Here is an 18273-nt window from a genome sequence, read left to right as displayed (position 1 = left end):
TTGCCCGGGAATAATGCTCTCGATGACGTCACCGCATCAGCTGACAGCTTTTGGAAAGTACTAGCAAAAATAGGGTGTGCTCGTTTTATGAGAATGCGTCCTAAAATGGTCACGTGGAAGTCTTCGCATGCGGATCACAGCAAATAAATAAAGTGGTGAGTACATAAATGGTTTAATGAAAATTATATGTGTATTGGTGTACTGCTTAAGGAGCGAATGGATACAAATTGGGGGTTAAAAGTCGTTTCCTGTGCTGCTTTCACTCCGGGTACAATGTGTTTCCCCTCGCCCACCCGCCGCCGGTCGAACTAGTGTCGCAAAACAAGTACGACTCTGTTGATAGCGCCGTGTAACAATTCGCCCAAGCTAACGACTTGACGTCACATGCAAAAATCTTCACAACTAATCCGAAATGGCGACGGCAATATATTTGGAACATTACCTAGATAGTGAGTATCCGACCTCGGGGGAAATTAACGTACTACAACACTAAGTTTTACGGTTATTTAAAGTGAATTCGACAACTTGTTTTCCATGTGTGCCATTGAGTGACACCCAAGTTACTGTCATGCCCGCGAGCTAGTTTAGCATGTAGCATCCTCGCCCACCGCCAAGTTAATAACATGTTAGTTAAGTTAGCCTCGCCAAATGGTCACGAACGCGTTTAAAGTGTCTGTTTGTACATAGGGCTCGTAAAAAAAGTGTAATCTTTGTTAGGAAGTATTACAGAGACACACACCATGCTTTTGCAACCTGTTGGCACTGGCAGCCGCCTTTTTTCCAGTAACCATTTAGGCGCCAGGCAGCTTTAGCCCCTGTACATCTATAATAATGTACGATTAATATGTGTAAAGTGTTTAAAATGTGATGCGTGTGACTGAATAAAGTAGTAAAAGTATTTGAAGCAGCTGTCAGTATCACACAGTGCGGGTATCCAGTTTTTCCTCCCATGCAGTTATGTATGTACGAGTATATATGTGTGTACTTGTTTGAATATTGTGCCCAATAATGTCGTAGTACTTATCCAAAACAAAAATAAATAATAATTTGACTGCCAAAGAAATTGGATTAATTTTTATGCAAAATACTTTTTTATCTGATGAAACGATGGAATAATCGGTATAGTAATTAATTCAAAAAATATTCAATTGCAGCAGTTCAAAAGAAGGTGCACACAAATAGGAATAATTATACCCGTTGTCCAATGGTGCCGTAATAATAATAATAATCAACAAAAAGCCAGAGTAACTTACAACCTGTGTAATAGGCATGTATCGTCAGAGTTGCTTATATCAAGTAAGAACTAACCGATGAAAGTAAATATTAAGCTGTCGTCTTCTTTTAGGTATTGAAAACCTTCCATGTGAACTCCAGAGAAACTTCACGCTGATGCGAGACCTGGACAACAGGACTGAAGGTGATAGTCGAAATCATAACGCCAGTTTGCTGTCAATTTCCGTTGCCCGTAAAAGTTAGAATTTTGTATTCGCAAATTTAACTGTTTACCTATTTCTTTGGGGGCTCTACAATCTGTTATTTTCTGGAGAGAGAAAAAAACTGCCTAGCATGTGATAGTCTTACACCAGAGTCTGTAACACAATAAGATTAATGGCTGCTTCATTTTAAATATGCATTTTACTTGTACTGGCTAGTTTAATTCATTCTGTCCCCAAACTAGTACCGTAATTTCCGGCCTACAAGCCGCGACTATTTTCCCCACACGCTTTCAACCCTGCGGTTTATGCGCCGATGCGGCTAATTTGTGCATTTTTCTAACGGCTGCAAGGGGTACTCGAGCAGAAAAGGTAAGAGTGAGACCGATGGAATATATGTGCCGAGGAAGTGACTTTTACCGGTCCGGCCCTGTTAGCGCTGCGCTAGCGTGTTACTGCCGTGTCTCAGTGATTTTTACCAGTATGTTTTTTTTTTTTTTAACCGGCCCTGTTAGCACGGCGGCTCTAGTGTTAGCGTGGCAGTGCCAGTGTTTAACTCTGTGTGGTGTCTTTCTTTGTAAATATCTCGTGTTTCAACGTGGGTTTCAATGTGGGCACTTGCGGCTTTTACACGGCTGCGCCCCATGTATGTACCAAATGGTATTTCCTTTCCAAATGTACTGGGTGAGGCTTACAACCAGGTGCGCTCTGTAGGCCGGGAATTACGGTAACTCATTTTACTTGTTCAGCAAATCAGTTTTTCCTTTAAAAATAAAAATAAACAAAAATGCAGTTAATGAAATTCCACCCCCACACAAAAAAAAAACAAAAAAAAAAGAAATAAAACCCACCACCATGTGCAACTGCGGGATTTTTTTTTCGAGTCACTTCTATTTGAAGCTGGCTTCTAACATAAATTTTGTCTTGTGACACCGCATAAAATCGACCAAGGAACAGTACCAAGGGATTTAAATGTTTAGACAAGTGATAAACACGTTTTTCTTTATTCGTATCAAGTTTTCTTCTTAATATGAAGGTAGAGTATGTACTTAAGTTCGCGATAGGTTATCCTTGCTGTACTATCAACACCGCCGTTCTACACTAAATGAATTAAATGCAGACATTGCTAAACGTCATCGTTTGCATGATGCAATAATAGCCAATGATGGCGTCCTCAACAGAAAAGAAGGTGGAGATCGACAAGCTGGCCGAGGAGTACATAGCCAAAGTGAAGAACTTGGCGTCGGAGCAGCGGGTGGAGCACCTGCAGAAGATCCAGAGCGCCTACAGCAAGTGCAAAGAGTTCAGCGATGACAAAGTGCAGCTGGCCATGCAGACCTACGAGATGGTCAGTGCCAAACACGTTGAAATAATGCATAAGGCTTCATATTTTATTTTAGTTATTTTTTTTGCCGAGGAAGCACGTTGGAGCAGCTGGCCTCACAGTTCTGAGGACCCGGGTTCAATCCCGGTCACGCCTGTGTGGAGTTTGCATGTTCTCCCCGTGCTTGCGTGGGTTTCCTCCGGGCACTCCCTTTTCCTCTCACATCCCAAAAACATGCAACATTAATTGGACACCCTAAATTGCCCCAAGGTGTGATTGTGAGTGCGGCTGTTGACTGTCTCCATGTGCCCTGTGATTGGCTGGCAACCAGTTGAGGTTGTACCCCGCCTCCTGCCCTTTGAAAGCTAGGATAGGCTCCAGCACTCCCAGCAACCCTTGTGAGGATAAGTGGTGAAAAAAATGGATGTAATTTTCTGAGAAAAAATGTTTACATCACGAATATTTCAAGGCACAGTTATGTCTGCATTTGCATGTTTATTCTGGTAAAATTCATGTAGGATTATGATTTTGTACATTTAATTCCTATATTTAACCTTATTCGGTATTTTTTTAATACATCCATCCATTCATCCATTTTCTTAACCGCTTATCCTCACAAGGGTCGCGGGATAGCTCCAAATTCCAGTTTGTTGGCACAAGGCGCAGATTGAAAAAAAAAACCCTCAAAAATGTTTTTTTCCTTTAGCGTGCTTATTTCTTACTCATTCATTCATTCATTCATCCATCCATCCATCAATTTTTTAGCCACTTATCCTCACAAGGGTCACGGGGAGTGCTGGAGCCTATCCCAACTGTCAATGGGCATGAGGCAGGGTACACCCTGAACCGGTTGCCAGCCAATCGCAGGGTTTTTTAAGACAGTTTCTGTTATTTTTCAAAGTTAAGGTTCCCCCTACTTTTTAGTTTGACTTTTGACAAATCATAAGTCAAACAGCCTCCCAGCTGGCTCCTCCGGCTGCTGTTTGACGACTGTAAATTAGATGAAGAAACGGTGAAACTAAACCTAAAACACACGCGGAAATCCTTTTTCTGTTCTTTGTTGACACAGGTGGACAAACACATACGGCGCCTGGACGCCGACCTGGCGCGCTTTGAGAACGAGCTGAAGGAGAAACTGGAAGTGAGCGGCTACGAAAGTGCAGACGGACGAGCGCTGAAAAGTCGGTGGCGTCCCGGAGAAACTGTAGAAATAATCACAAATTTGATACGAATGTTTCAGAGCGGGGGTTTGAGGGTCTGTTTTTCTCTCGATCGTCAACAGAAACGGAGTCCCGCGGCCTCCGGGAGAAGCGTGGCTCTCGGGGGCGAGGAAGGAAAGGTTCCGATGAGGATTCGCCCAAAAAGAAAAAGATCAAAAACAGGTCCGTCAATATATTTTCCCGTTGCCATTTTTGCTACCTTAGCATTAAAAAAGAAATATGCCTCCAGTCACTCACATTTGAAAAATGTACAGGTGTGGTCAGTCATGCCCGCAGATATAAAGTTACGGGTGAGGTCCACAAATCATGCCCGCGGATATGAAGTTCCCGGTGTGTGTTCTGTTTGTAATTATGAGTGTACCTCTTGAAGAGCAGAGGGGGGCGGTGTCAGGTAAACTAGGAAGCAGAAAGCAGAGAGGTGGATCGGTTTTCATGTACGCGGAGAGTGTGCAACAAGTACGCAGTGGCGCATCTTAGAGGGAACATTGACTCAAGACTACACAAAATAAGCGACGTCTTTTAATATCTATGTATTTGTACTCGTAACAAATTTTACGCGCGTGATTTTTTGCGCTCGACTGCAGATTTGCGAGTGTGATCACAAATCACAGTGACTGATGCATCCATCCGTTTTCTATCGTGGCTCTCCTCACGAGGGTCGCTGGTGCGCTGGCGACCTTGACACCAACTGACTTTGGCCGAGCGGCGGGGTACACAGACGTCATTCGCACAATGTGGAGGACTTAGAGGCTTCAATAAAGTTTATGTACATTTTGGGTGAAAGTTGGAGGAAGTGGGAGCACCTGTTGGAAACCCGCATAAGCGCACGAAGAACACCAAAAGGCCCAAGACCCGAACCGAGATTCACACCAAGAACTTTGTCTCAAATTTAAGTTTGTTTAGCTACAAACATTTAAAAGTATGGAGAACATAAAGAAGCTCATCGAAATGATCCGAAAGTGAACTTTGAGATGGCGGCACGGTGGCGTCAGAGTTCTCAGGACCCGGGTTCGATCCCGGCCCCGCCTGTGTGGAGTTTTCATGTTCTCCCCGTGCCTGCGTGGGTTTTCTCCGGGCACTCCGGTTTCCTCCCACATCCCAAAAACATGCAACATTAATTGGATACCCTAAACTGCCCCCAGGTGTGATTGTGAGTGCAGCTGTTTTGTCTCTATGTGCCCTGCGATTGGCTGGCGACCAGTTCAGGGTGTACCTCGCCTTCTGCTCGTTGACAGCTGGGATAGGCTCCACCACTCCTGCGACCCTCGTGAGGATAAGCAGCAAAGAAAATGGATGGATAACTTTGATAGGTGCGATGAAAATAGGGCTTTTCGTCACTTGTGAAACTTTTGTTGTTGGTGGCACAAAATGTCGGACCCGCAGCCCGGAAATGAGCGACGCCCTCCTGCCCATGCAGCCGTCGGACGTCCTGGACATGCCGGTGGACCCCAACGAGCCCACCTACTGCCTGTGTCACCAGGTGTCGTACGGGGAGATGATCGGCTGCGACAACCCCGACGTAAGCCCTCGCGTGACAATCGGACTTTTAGATTTATATCCATGACGCACAGAAAGTGTGGAAAATTGAAATAAATGAATTCATCAGCAAGTTTCTTGTACAAAAATTTTAGCTATTTTGAGTAGTTTCTATAATATCCATAAAACTCTTGCGGTCTGCTGCTTGTCGCCAGTGTCCCATCGAGTGGTTTCACTTCGCCTGCGTCGACCTCGCCACAAAGCCCAAAGGAAAATGGTGAGGAAGCCATAATCGTGTCCACCTCCTTCAATTAATACTTAAATCATTTTTTTTCTCTCTCAGGTTTTGTCCACGATGCACCCAAGACAAGAAGAAAAAATAAGAAATGTCTCATTATATTGCACTAGTAAAATAGTGTGATGATATACAGGAATATATATTTTAGTTCCTCTCCATATAAGCTTTCTTAAAAAAGGCCTAATATGTATTTTAGAAGTGCAGCTACGAGGGGTGTAACGGTGCGGCAAAAATCAGGATAATTTGATCGTTTTCAGGTTGTGGGTCGGTTCACGATGGGTATAAAAGGCAACAAAATGGACAAAAAAAACAAAGTTAACATAAAATCAGTCGATTCTCCAAATAAACCAAATAATGTAGTCATTAAATTGAAAGCAATATTTTTAAAATTATGTAACAGCTTGAATGTATCTTCTTAGTTAAGGTGAAGAGCAAATTGTTACATGATTAGTTTTTATTTATTGCAAAGTGCACCTTTAATTGTAATTTTTAGGGGGGGTGGAGTGCAACAACGCTTGCATCTTTTCGTGAAAGTCCAACATCAGTAGTATTTTTTCTTTTTCAAAACGTTCGGCATCGGTAGTATGTCAACAGTTTTTTGTTGTCGTTTTTTAGGAAAGTGCTACCTCACCTTTTTAGGAAACTCCGACCTCAATGGTATATTTTTTTATATATATATAGCAAAGTCCAACCTAATAGTTTATCATTCCTCTCTGGGAAAGTCCAACATGAATTCAAAGACAAATGCATGTACCGTTGCACCCCTAATAGTTCCGCGTGAGCACCGTCACGCCGGGTAGCTTTCCAATTTACTCGCGATTTCGTGCACACCGGGGTTGTTTTGTAACACGAGCCCCGTTTCATCCGGTATTTTCTTCCCGTCGTCGGGCGGTTGGGGGGGATTCTGGAACAGACCTTTACGCTCGCTTATCAAGACACGGTGTGTAGAAAGTATTTGCTGCAGTACCTCATTTTTGCCGGACTCTACGTTCAAGAGGAATTTTGTCAGATTTTCCGAAATTGCAGTTTTGTGAGATTTATGCTCCCCAACGCCCCATTACGTCACTCCGATTATTGGACAGTGTACGTCGCTCGTAACATTATAAGAAGCTTGAAAATTCAATATATGAGTTATTTTTATAAATGCCTGCTGAGAAATCAAGCTTTTTTTTCTCCACGTCCTCACTGAGATTAGTGGCGGTCAGATATTTCGTTTACTACCTCCAGCACTGACGTTGAAACAAGATCGGATCTGCTCACACCACACCTATAAAACGTGACGTTCGCCGTCGCAATATTTGTTTTTTTAGCGGAAAAAAATAAATGAATAAAAACGTGACCTTGTTGAATGTATTGTGGTACCGGTAGTCCGTGATATTAAAAGCACTTTCAACAAATGTTCCCCATTTTTAGAGGTTGGACACTGCAAAGTTTATTAAATTTCACCTGAAACTTTTTGGAAAAAAAAAAAAAAAAAAAGAGTTCATTTAATTTTAGTGTGTTTTTTGTCCGCTAACAAATCATTTAATCAGCTTTAAGTGTCCTATCCCATGATTGAATGTGAACAGAAGTCATGTACGCCACAGATAAAGAGCCAAAGGCAATGTATTTTGTATATTCCGTATTTTATATATCAAATAAATATCTTATCAGTCATCTGTCGTGTAAAAGTTTTTCGGTGTATCGACGAGACAGTGCAATAACTGCACCAATCTCGATAGTGAGAATGTAATATTGTCTCGTGAGCCTGTAGTGTACTTGCCAGTTGTCATTTTTTACTGTCAAATATTTTATAGTGTTAAGGTACACAGACATCTTTTCCTTTCGGCTTGTCCCGTTAGGGGTCACCACAGCGTGTCATCTTTTTCCATCTAAGCCTATCTGGTGCATCTTCCTCTCTAACACCCACAGTCTTCATATCCTCCCTCACCATATCCATGAACCTCTTCTTTGGTCTTCCTCTCTCTCGCTCTTTTGCCTATACTCACTCTCTCGCTTCTGGACATGTCCAAACCGTCAAAGTCTGCTTGTTCTAACCTTGTCTCCAAAACATCCAATTTAGGCTGTCACGCGAATGAGCTCATTTCAAATTTTGCTCACTCTGAGCGTGAGGTTCTCCTCAACATCTTCATCTGCTACCTCAAGTTCTGCTTCCTGTTGTTTCTTCAGTGCCACCGTCTCTAATCTGTACATCATGGCCGGCCTCACCACTGTTTTATAAACTTTGCCCTTCATCCTAGCGGAGACTCTTCTGTCACATAGAACACCAGACACCTTCCGCCAACTGTTCCACCCCGCTTTGACCAGTTTCTTCACTTCCTTACCACGCTCACCATCGCTCTGAATTGTTGACCCTAAGTATTTGAAGTCATCCACCCTCGCCATCTCTTCTCCCTGGAGCTTCACTCTTCCTCCTCCGCCCCTCTCATTCACACACAAATATTCTGTTTTTCTTCGGCTAATCTTCATTCCTCTGCGTGGCTCCATCTTTCTAATAGTTCCTCCGCTTGCTCCCTGCTTTCACTGCACATCACAATATTATCTGCGAACATCATGTTCCAAGGGGATTCCAGTCTAACCTCATCTGTCAGCCTATCCATTACTACCGGAAACAAGAAGGGGCTCAGAGCGGATCCCTGATGCAGTCCCACTTCCACCTTAAATTTTTCTGACGTACCTACGGCACATTTCACCGCTGTTCTGCAGCCCTCATACATATTTTAACATATTTCTCCGACACACCAGCCTTCCGCATGCAGTACCACAGTTCCTCTCTTGGTATTCTGTCATAGGCTTTCTCGAGTTCTACAAAGACACAATGTAGCTCCTTCTGACCTTCTCTGTACTTTTCCACTCTCATCCTCAAGGGAAATAATGCAACTGTGGTACTCTTTCTATGCATGAGACCATACTGTTGGTCGCAGATACTTTCGTCCTGAGTCTAGCCGCCACTACGCTTTCCCATAACTTCATTGTGTGGCTCATCAACTTTATTCATTCGACATAAAGGGGAAAAATCTCATCGATTTTATCGGTTAAAAATGACTAACAGCCCCTAATACTGTTAAATAAGGTAAAAGAACATTTACCACACGGCTAGCACTGAATTAGCGTCTGCTCCATGCTCCTTGCAAGTATTTTTATTTTGAATTTGAATTCTGATTATGCTGGGATCCTTGTCAAAATGTCCCTCCATGTTAGTGGTCTCTGGCCCCAAAATATTTCAGGATTCGAGCATCAGAAATTGCATTCCTTGGCTCCACTTTAAAATCCATCATCAGATTCTTCATCCCAGCTGCATTTCTCGTCAGGCCCCTTGCCAAAGTCCACCTCCAGGTCATAAACAAAATCGGGGTCCTCTCGACGCGTGCGGTTCCTCTCGAACAACTCGTCCATGTGGCTCTTCTTGCGAGCCAGCTTGTCGTCGTCCAGCTTGTTCAGGTCCTCGTCGGGGTCCACCTGCAGTGATGCCAGGCTGTCCTCCAAGGTGGAGCCCTGAAGGTGGTCACGCAGGATGACGTGCAGCTTTTCCAGCTGGTTCTGGGAAACCCCTTGCAGGTAATCTTTGTGCCTGGGGTGATTCTTCAGCATTTCAGCGGCCAGGCTGTAATCTGCAGGGCATATAGTGAAATATATTTTTAACATAAAATACTCACAAAGAAATGATTTGGTAACCTAAAATTCACCCCAGTACTGTACCCTCATCGCCACCTTTATCGACATTTTTGAAAACACGTCCAACTGTTAAATGTTTCGTTACTTTTTTAAGTTTCAAAATATCTTTCTTTCAATTCCATAATCAACACGCCCATATTTCACTCTCAATGTATAAGGACATTAAAACGAAAGCATCATCTTTGCTGATCTGACGTGAGATTTTTATCACGTAAAATGGTCCTTCTTGTCTCAACAAAGGTACAAAATGCGTGGTAACAAATATCTGAACGTACCGGAGGAGCGCGAGAAGTTTCGCACTGGAATAATTCGTTTTCTCATTTTGTTGGTCTCCGTATTTTCATAAATCAAAACTATAGACGGTGGCCGGAAGCACACCCCACAACGCTTCGCCTTGAAACGCATCTTTAGAATTATTTTTCTAAGTAACAACAAAACGTAAACGTAAGACAATTGGAATTTAACTATCTAAGGGAGGAAGGAATCAAATATGCATTACATATGACCGGTGCAACTAAAAACATATTTTTACGTTTCCAGAAGCGAGCCTAGTAGCCTAGTAACAGCCTTTTGCATGAGGACCCTTCTTTATCCAGAGGGGGTTCTGCATTCCGCCTGACATAAAGGTAAAAAAAAAATAACGGGAAAAGGAAAAACATGCTGAAATTTCCATAAAATATTTTTGATAGTATTATTTCTGTCTGAAAACAACTTGTTCGACACTATGTTTTTCCTTTATCGTTATTTATCGTTATCGTAACTTTTATTCAGGCGCTGCTAAAGCCGCCCGCACGCTTCAAAGGGTCCTTTTACGTACACTGCCATAAACAGATTAGAGATTACTTTTTGTTTAAGATTTTGTCTCTTAAAATATAGTTACGCGCTCACAATAATTATTTGATGCATTTTACAATTTTTAATCCCTCTATCTTGACGTTTTTATTAACATGTCGTTGCTTGACTGTGACGGGTAAGATATGTCATGACTGCTCTCTTCCGACCGAGTTTAGAACTACGAAGCTTTAAAAAGGACAATAAATAACGTTATTGAATGATAAATAAATGACGTAATTTAATATTACTCATTATTTTTTGGGGTAGGCGAGGACAGTTGTGGTGCTTTAAAGCAGTGGCTACAAACAACAGCAGTTACACTGGAGGTCAAGAACAAGGGTTTCCATAGGTATGTGTATTTATTAGATTAAAGTTTTTATAAATTGGGGAAAGCAAACATCTTGGTACGCCCAACTTGCTTAATGAGAGTGATTAAAATAATTGGCAATGTTGTTTCTTTTAGGGAGGTCGAGACTACTGTTGAGCTCCAGCCTGGTGCGTTCAGGGACGTCCGGATTTTGCTTCTTCACACATGGCCCAGTGGGGTCTATGTGGACCCCTACCAGCTCGCTTTCCTCAGCGATGCAGTTGATTGGCAGGTAAGCAGAAAACCATATCTCCATGTGCATTTATAATTGTCTGTTTTCATTTACCATACTGTGATATAGTTGTCTGTTTTCATTTTTCATAGTGTGATAATTAAGGTGTAATATGACCAACGATTTGTCCCCACATATGCATTTATAATTGTCTTTTTACTTTTTTATAGTATATGAATTCATTTCATAAGAATTAAGGTGTGATATTACGAGTTAGAATTTTAGTACTAAGAGTCTTCTGTTGAAAAATGACATGAACTAATGTAATTTTCGGGGGAAATATTCTCAATGTTATGAGAATAAAGTTGCAATATTTAAGTAATGTTTTCAGAGCGACGTTGTAATGTTACAAGAAAAAACATCAAAATTGAAGAATATGGGAATAGTTGTAATAAAATGAGGGGGAGAATAATCCACATTATCTATTTATTTATTTATTTTATTTTGAGACTCAGCTGGTAACATTATGAGGAAAAAATGTACAACGCACTGTGTGTAAAGTTGTATTATTTGGAGAATCTACATTTTATGAAAATAAAATTGTAATTTGATGAAAAAAATGTAAAAAGTTGTGAAAATAATCTTCATTTTATGAAAATAAAGTTGGAGATGTCACGGGAAATACTGTAATCTACATTTTGCTAGAGAACAGACGCAATGTTGCAAAAATGTGTTTAAAAGTATAAAATCTATATTTTGTTCAACTTTTTGGATTATTGCAAGAAGACTATTCTAATCTACTAAAAATAACTAATAAGTAGCACACAGTAGAGTAATCTGAGAAAACAGTCTTAAATGTACAAGACTAACTAATGTTACAAAATTAATAGGAAAACGTCATCATTTTACAAGACAAAAATGACATTATAAATTGACTACTGTATGACTACATTACGACTCTGTCACATACACACTTGTGTGGGAAATCTAACATTTATTGTAAATATTATGCCTTTTTATCTCATGATATTAATTTTTTTCTCCACCCAGAAATGAAGTCTATTGTTGTAACACTGCTTGTTTAAAAAGTGCTTTTTTTTTTTCCTTCTCAGCACGGCCCAAATAAGCCGTACTAGTACCCGGTAATTATGTATTGATTTTTGTCAGATATTATTGGATCCCGCCATCGACCTGGAGGTGCCCGCACACGAGGCTTCCGGGTTCCTCACCTATGTTTATCCCGCTTTGGGTGAGCAAACTCCCGGCACGCTAAAAGTTAGCATCCCCGTCCACGGCCGCTATCACCGACCTTCCATTGTCGGGGAAACCTTTCAATCCGTCGCCATAGAACCCCCGCGTCTACTCTTGCGTACTGAAAAATGTAAGTATTGGAACCCCCGCAGAAACAAGCCAATACAGTGAATATTCATCGTGTGACGTCTCTTTTTCGCTTGCAGGTTCGCACCTGAATGATTTGGAAGCCCACGCGACGTTGGAAGCCCCCTGCACCGCGGACAATACGAGCACGTGTCTGTGGATTCAAGTGCAACAAAAGCAGGTGATTCTTTTTCAAATTTAATCACCATAAACCTAGAAGATTATCAGCATAATCCAGTCACTGTGATTTGACAGGCGCGTACGCGCCATCGCACTCGCAAATCTCCACATTCGAGCACGAAAAATCACACGTGTAAAATTTGTTACGAGTAGAAATACATACATCTTGAAAGATGTCGCTTATTTTGTGTAGTCTTGACTAATGTTCCCTCTAAGTTGCGCCACTGCGCAATTGCGCACCTGTCGCACACTCTCAGCGCACTTGAAAACCGATCCAGCCCAGTGAACACGGAAGTACACAAGTCTCAAATACCTGCTGCTCAGCCTACTTCTACTTCCTAGTTTATATGACACCGCCCCCCTCCGCTCTTAAAGGGGTACACTCATAATTACAAACAGACCACACACCCGCAACTTTATATCTGCGGGCATGACAGGTGGACCACAGCCGTAACTTTATATCTGCGGGCATGACTGACCACACCCGTACATTTTTCTAATGTGACTGACTGGTAATCTATAATATTTGTATATAAAAAGAAAAAAAAATTACACGACAGTAATCCCGAGCAATAATGAGGTTTACACTTGAGCCGCTTCATCTGGCTGCTCTTGACGTTGAGGAGTGGGAGTTCAACTCTGAGACCCTCGATGATCGAGGTACTCACCCCGTCGGACCAAACTAGTTCTGACAGATTGATCTTGTTCTTTGGGTCACGACCCACAGCTCGAGACCACAGCTTAGAGTTGGGGCGTCGACCCACCAGTTGATCAAGAGCCTCGCCTTTCGGCTCAGCTCCGTCTTCAGCACGAGAGACCGATATGAAGTTATAATAAAATGATCCATCCATCCATTTTGTTTGCTGCTTATCCTCACGAGGGTCGTGCTGGACCCTATCCCAGCTGTCAACAGGCAGGAGGCAAGGTACACCCTGAACTGGTCGCCAGCCAATCGCAGGCTAAAGTTAAACAACCGCACTCACAATCACACCTACGGTCAATTTAGAGTGTTCAATTAATGTTGCATTTTTTTGGGGATGTGGGAGGAAAATGGAGTGCCCGGAGAAAACCCACACAGGCACGGGGAGAACATGCAAACTCCACACAGGCCATGATCGAACCTGGATCCTCAAAACTGTGAGGCCAACGCGTTACCAGCTGATTCACCGTGTCACCAAGAAAAAAAATGTAAACTTTAATAATAAAGTTGTAAAATGTGGTTTCATTTTTTAGAATAGAAATATTTGAGCACAAAGTTTTCCTCTGAGGACAATTTTTTTTCATGTGTAAACAGTTGTATTATGAGAGAATACTTTAATTTAATTTAAAAGTCAATATTTTTTGAGAATGAAGCTTAAATAATCATACAATTTAATATTATTGGATAAAAAAATATAAGTTGTGTTACAGTAAAGTTGTAATATTATGAGACGATATTGTAATATAGCGGCACGGTGGCTCAGCTGTAAAGTGTTGGCCTCACAGTTCTAAGGACCGGGAGTTCAAATCCTCCCCGTGCCTGTGTGGGTTTTCTCCAGGCACTCTGGTTTCTTCCCACATCCCAAAAACATGCAACATTAATTGGACACTCTAAATTGCCCCTAGGTGAGATTGTGAGTGCGGCTGTTTGTCTCGATGTGCCCTGCGATTGGCTGGCAAACAGTTCTGGGTGTACCCCACCTCCAGCCTATTGACAGCCGGGAAAGGCTCCAGCACTCCCTGCAACCCTCGTGAGGATAAGCGCCTAAGAAAATGGATGGATATTGTAATGTTACATGAGTAACATTGATACTGTAAACGGGGGTAGCCGTAACATTTCCCACGTCTGTTGTTCTTCTGGACTTTTTGTCGCAGAGGCCCGCCGACAAGACCTTGCGTTTACCGGTGGGCGACGGCTCCCTGGTGACGCCCGTGTGCGGCGTGACGCTGGCGGTCACCACGATCTGCTGTCTGGTGCTGTCCAAGTATATGTGGAAGCATCGGATTGTTTGAAACCCCGTGGCGCGCGGGCTCTGTTTCCCAGGCTTCTCTTTTAGGTATTTGTTTGCTTCTTCTGGGCGGTACATATTTATAATTTGTTCAAATTGGAGACGTTTCCATTTGTCATCCTCAAAGAGGCCACGCCTCTTAAAGGCACATGATACACACATCCACTACGTACTGCATTTTTTTGGGTACTGTACATTTTAAGATTGCAATTTTGTGTGTGTAAAAAGTGTGTTTTGATAAGTTTAAAGAGTTATAGAACTTAATTGATCCCAACTGCAAACTGTTGTTTTTACCTAAAAAGATTTCTGCTGTTGTGGTTCAGCTACAGCAAAACAGGGCTGGATGACAAAATGAAGAAGTTATTAATATCGCACACTGTGCAGTTCAAACTAGGGATAAATCTCATGTGCTTCAGAAAGATGAAAATTATGTCTTTTTTTTTTTTATTAAAATTGTATGTCTCAAGTGTACTAAGCGGTATTGGTACTCCTCATTAAGTACACAAGAAGGAATATGTATAGCGGTTTGAAAAATAAAGTATGAAACACCCCTACAAAAAACTGCAGGTTGGATGAGAGTTTACTTTAAATCATAAATATTACCAATATGTTGTAAGAATAATAAACTTACATAAAAAGTAGAAATATGAATAATCATACACAACAAATATACAAATTAAACTTAATTACAAAAAATATTAATACAAAATAATACACATTTATAGAATACAACAATAACAATAGCATTTAATGGAAAAAAAGTGTAGGTAAGTGTGGTAGCTGGAAGGAGCTGGTTCGCAGCAGCGGAAGATGGCGACTTCCTGAAAATGGCCGCCTCCTCGACCTCTTCAACGCTGTTGTTTTTCTTCTTGCTGGAATCTTCTGCCTGCCGCATTTGTCGAAACGATTGCATCTCTCCCTTCTCCCCGTTGCTTTTGTTCGGGAGGAAATGACCTCTTTTGGCAGAGCTCCGAGCTTCCTCATTAGTTTTTTTCCCTCTCTCTTTCCTAAAACTTTCCTTCGTGTGGGTCGAACAATGAATCATCTCTCAAACAAGGCAGGATTTGAAAATGATGACGTCTGTGTTTAGCTGTTTTTCTGTCACTACAATTTTCGCCGTCCCTTGGCCCCTTCTACCGACTAATGTACCTTCAACCTTTGTGCCTTATAAACATCTACCCGCTTTATTACATTGTTAGTACTTAAATTACTCAAAAAGTTACAGATACTGGATTGAGTTTTTGGGTGAAATTTCAGGATGAACCTAAAATGCACTTTAACCTTTAGAGATAAAATTCATTTGAGCTTCTCTCTAGTTTAGTTAGTTGATTGGCTGATATGCTTGCCGGTATAGGTTCATGGTTGCTAGGTCGGTTCTCGGCTGGTTGGTAGATTGTTATGCTGGTAAAATGGTTATTAGATTGGTAGGTTGATTCTAATTTGGTTAGTGGGTAGGTAAGATGATAGTTCTAGGGTTGTTGGTAAACTGGTAGGATCTTGGGAAGGTCAGTTGTTCAGTTCTTTGGTTATTATGCTAGCAGGAGGGTTGGTTATTTGGTTCTAGGCCTCTTGGTTAGTTGTTAGACTGGCTGGTGTGCATGTTGGTAGGCTGGTATGTTGGTCCGTATATAGGGCAGTCAATCGTTGGTCAGGTAGGTAGGGGGGGTAGACAGGTACGTTGTTATGCTAGTAGGCTGGTACTTTGGTTGCTTGCTTGCTTGGTAGATTAGTAGATTGTATGCATGCTGGTTGGTAGAGAGGTTGGTATTGGTAGTTTTGATCCACAAATGGATCACATTTGGAGATGAGACAAAGACAATACCTAAGAACTGATCAACAATCCCTCACAATTCCAAAATTAATTTAGCTTTCTCTCTAGTTTAGTTAGTTCATTGGCTGATATACCTGGCGGTATAGGTTTGTGGTTGGTAGGTAGGTTCTAGGCTGGTTGGTCTATTGTTATGCTGGTAAAATGGTTATTAGATTGGTAGGTTGATTCTAATTTGGTTAGTGGGTAGGTAAGATGATAGTTGTTGGTAAATTAGTAGGATCTTGGGTAGGTTGCATGTACTGTATATTTTGGTAGGTCAATTCTTTGCTTGGTTTTCTAGTCGGGTGGTTGGTTAGTTGGTTCTAGGCCCGTTGGTTAGTTGTTAGACTGGCTGGTGTGCATGTTGTTAGGCTTGTATGTTGGTCCGTATATAGGTCAGTCAGTCGTTGGTCAGGTAGGTAGGGGGGTAGACAGGTACGTTGTTATGCTAGTGGGCTGGTTGTTTGGTGGACGAGCAGATTGTATGCATGCTGGTTGGTAGAGAGGTTGGTATTGGTAGTTTTGATCCACAAATGGATCACATTTGGAGATGAGACAAAGACAATACCGAAGAACTGATTAACAAAACGTTGCAATTCCAAGGCTCGATACAGGAAGTTGTCAGCGAGTTGTGCGCACTGAGTTTAGGTCCCATGGAACTATTCTGTTGTGAATTTTGTCTTTCAGCTCCTTGTTGGAGAACAGCAGGTTGTAAAGAACGTCTGAAACTGTGTAACAGCCAGAGAGGTGCATTCAAAAAGTCTAATTAAGTCCACGAGTCAAGGCTGTCGTGCATTTTAGATCATCCCGAAAATTCACCCCAAAGCCCGATGTCACAAAGTTTTCGTGAGTTATGTACATTCCCAAAATGGTTTTACAATGTCGAGACACAATCAAGTCATTAAGTCTCAATTCAGTAACAAAGTACTTTGTTTTTTTGTGTTGATGACATCATGACCCATTCAATATGGCAGCGGCATGAATGAACTGATCCGAGCCCAGGTGTGCTCTGGCTACATACATATAACATCTGACGATTCCCTGAGCTAGTTCGTCTTTCTGGCTTCTGACATTTGCTGCACTTGAACTTTCTGCAACCTCAGAACAAGACTGCATTTCTTCATAACAACTATAACATTTTTTTTGATACGTGTGATTATACTTATTGGGTGATTCCTACACTATCTTGGAGTTGAACGCATCAACCATGGCCTTCAGATCCTAAAGTAAAGGTAGAAAATAGTTATTTGTTTTCCCCCCATTACTGCTGTCGTACTTTATCGACTGGCCGCCGCACGCGTTGTACCTTCTTTGTCGGGAGGACGTAGGTTGGATCCAACTTTTCGACGAATTCTCTGAAGCCTCCATCTTCAACCATGCTGAATGGATGTGCGTCTTGGACGATCATGGATACCAAGGCTTCATCCAGCTCCTCCTTTCTGGTCACTGTTTTGCGGAGACTCAATACAGATACTCGTATATTATGATTGCTCTAAACTGAAGTATGTACAGATACGATATGTATATACAGTACATGTATAAATAATGGCGGCACGAAGGTGATCAGCCGGTAAAGCGTTGGCCTCACAGTTCTGAGGTCCCGGCTTCAATCCCGGACCCGCCTGTGTGGCGTTTGTATGTTCTCCCCGTTCCTGCATGGGTTTCCTCCGGGCACTCCGGTTTCCTCCCACATCCCAAAAAGATGCAACATTAATTGGATACTCTAAATTGCCCATAGGTGTGATTGTGAGTTTGTCTGTTTGTCTCAATGTGCCCTGCGATTGGCTAGCAACCAGTTCAGGGTGTACCCCGCCTCCTGCCCGTTGATAGCGGGATAGGCTCTAGCACTCCCCGAGACCCTTGTGAGGATAAGCGGGTAAGAAAATTGATGGATGGATGGATGGATGGATGGGTGGATTTACCTCCGGAGGCCACGTAAAATCATGCAGAGGGCCAGAACTGGCCCCCGGACCTCGAGGTTGACACCTGTGATTTAGCGTGTCCTATGAGTGTTGCACATTTTTGGGAGGTGGGACGAAACCGGGGTGCCCAACGTAATCTCATTGTAAAGATGAAAAAAAAAAAAAAAAAAATTCGAGCATGAGTCGAGAATAAAATC

The 18273-nt window shown here is 42.1% G+C and overlaps 3 protein-coding genes across 4 annotated transcripts; 2 read left to right on the top strand and 1 right to left on the bottom strand.

Annotated features, from left to right (window-relative positions):
* Window positions 1-18: 18 nt before the first annotated feature.
* Window positions 19-6414, top strand: ing5a (inhibitor of growth family, member 5a). 2 transcript variants are annotated; one of them, XM_061825879.1, is made up of 8 exons: window positions 19-155; window positions 1346-1417; window positions 2615-2781; window positions 3827-3938; window positions 4040-4139; window positions 5361-5496; window positions 5669-5730; window positions 5797-6414. In XM_061825879.1, exons 2-8 carry the CDS (start codon window positions 1390-1392, stop codon window positions 5834-5836), a joined length of 645 nt encoding a protein of 214 aa, XP_061681863.1. In that variant the 5' UTR covers window positions 19-155; window positions 1346-1389; the 3' UTR covers window positions 5837-6414. The 2 variants fall into 2 exon arrangements, with proteins under 2 accessions (XP_061681863.1, XP_061681862.1); XM_061825878.1 differs by lacking the exon at window positions 19-155 and adding an exon at window positions 299-449.
* A 799-nt stretch (window positions 6415-7213) lies between these two features.
* cep19 (centrosomal protein 19) lies at window positions 7214-10029 on the bottom strand. Its single transcript, XM_061825885.1, has 2 exons — window positions 9702-10029; window positions 7214-9362 (listed from the first exon to the last, which is right to left on the bottom strand). The coding sequence occupies exons 1-2, from the start codon at window positions 9829-9831 to the stop codon at window positions 9016-9018; spliced, it is 477 nt and encodes a 158-aa protein (XP_061681869.1). The 5' UTR covers window positions 9832-10029; the 3' UTR covers window positions 7214-9015.
* A 180-nt stretch (window positions 10030-10209) lies between these two features.
* Window positions 10210-16914, top strand: pigx (phosphatidylinositol glycan anchor biosynthesis, class X). The gene is made up of 6 exons (XM_061825877.1): window positions 10210-10396; window positions 10528-10609; window positions 10724-10859; window positions 11967-12180; window positions 12257-12357; window positions 14211-16914. Exons 1-6 carry the CDS (start codon window positions 10327-10329, stop codon window positions 14346-14348), a joined length of 741 nt encoding a protein of 246 aa, XP_061681861.1. The 5' UTR covers window positions 10210-10326; the 3' UTR covers window positions 14349-16914.
* The last annotated feature ends 1359 nt before the right edge of the window (window positions 16915-18273 follow it).

Source organism: Syngnathoides biaculeatus, chromosome 7, assembly GCF_019802595.1.
Source record: "Syngnathoides biaculeatus isolate LvHL_M chromosome 7, ASM1980259v1, whole genome shotgun sequence".
In the NCBI taxonomy this organism is placed as follows: Eukaryota; Metazoa; Chordata; class Actinopteri; order Syngnathiformes; family Syngnathidae; genus Syngnathoides; species Syngnathoides biaculeatus.
Note: the sequence above shows the minus strand (reverse complement) of the source record. Positions and strands in the feature narration are given on the sequence as shown.

Coding starts and splice junctions, on each gene's coding strand:
- ing5a (XM_061825878.1), top strand. CDS start 413: ATGGCGACGGCAATATATTTGGAACATTACCTAGATA. Junction 2,782..3,826: donor CCATGCAGACCTACGAGATG/GTCAGTGCCAAA, acceptor TTGTTGACACAG/GTGGACAAACACATACGGCG. Junction 4,140..5,360: donor AAGAAAAAGATCAAAAACAG/GTCCGTCAATAT, acceptor TCGGACCCGCAG/CCCGGAAATGAGCGACGCCC.
- cep19 (XM_061825885.1), bottom strand. CDS start 9,831: ATGCGTTTCAAGGCGAAGCGTTGTGGGGTGTGCTTCCGGCCACCGTCT. Junction 9,363..9,701: donor AAACTTCTCGCGCTCCTCCG/GTACGTTCAGAT, acceptor TATGCCCTGCAG/ATTACAGCCTGGCCGCTGAA.
- pigx (XM_061825877.1), top strand. CDS start 10,327: ATGCATTTTACAATTTTTAATCCCTCTATCTTGACGTTTTTATTAACA. Junction 12,181..12,256: donor ACTCTTGCGTACTGAAAAAT/GTAAGTATTGGA, acceptor TTTCGCTTGCAG/GTTCGCACCTGAATGATTTG. Junction 12,358..14,210: donor TTCAAGTGCAACAAAAGCAG/GTGATTCTTTTT, acceptor TTTTTGTCGCAG/AGGCCCGCCGACAAGACCTT.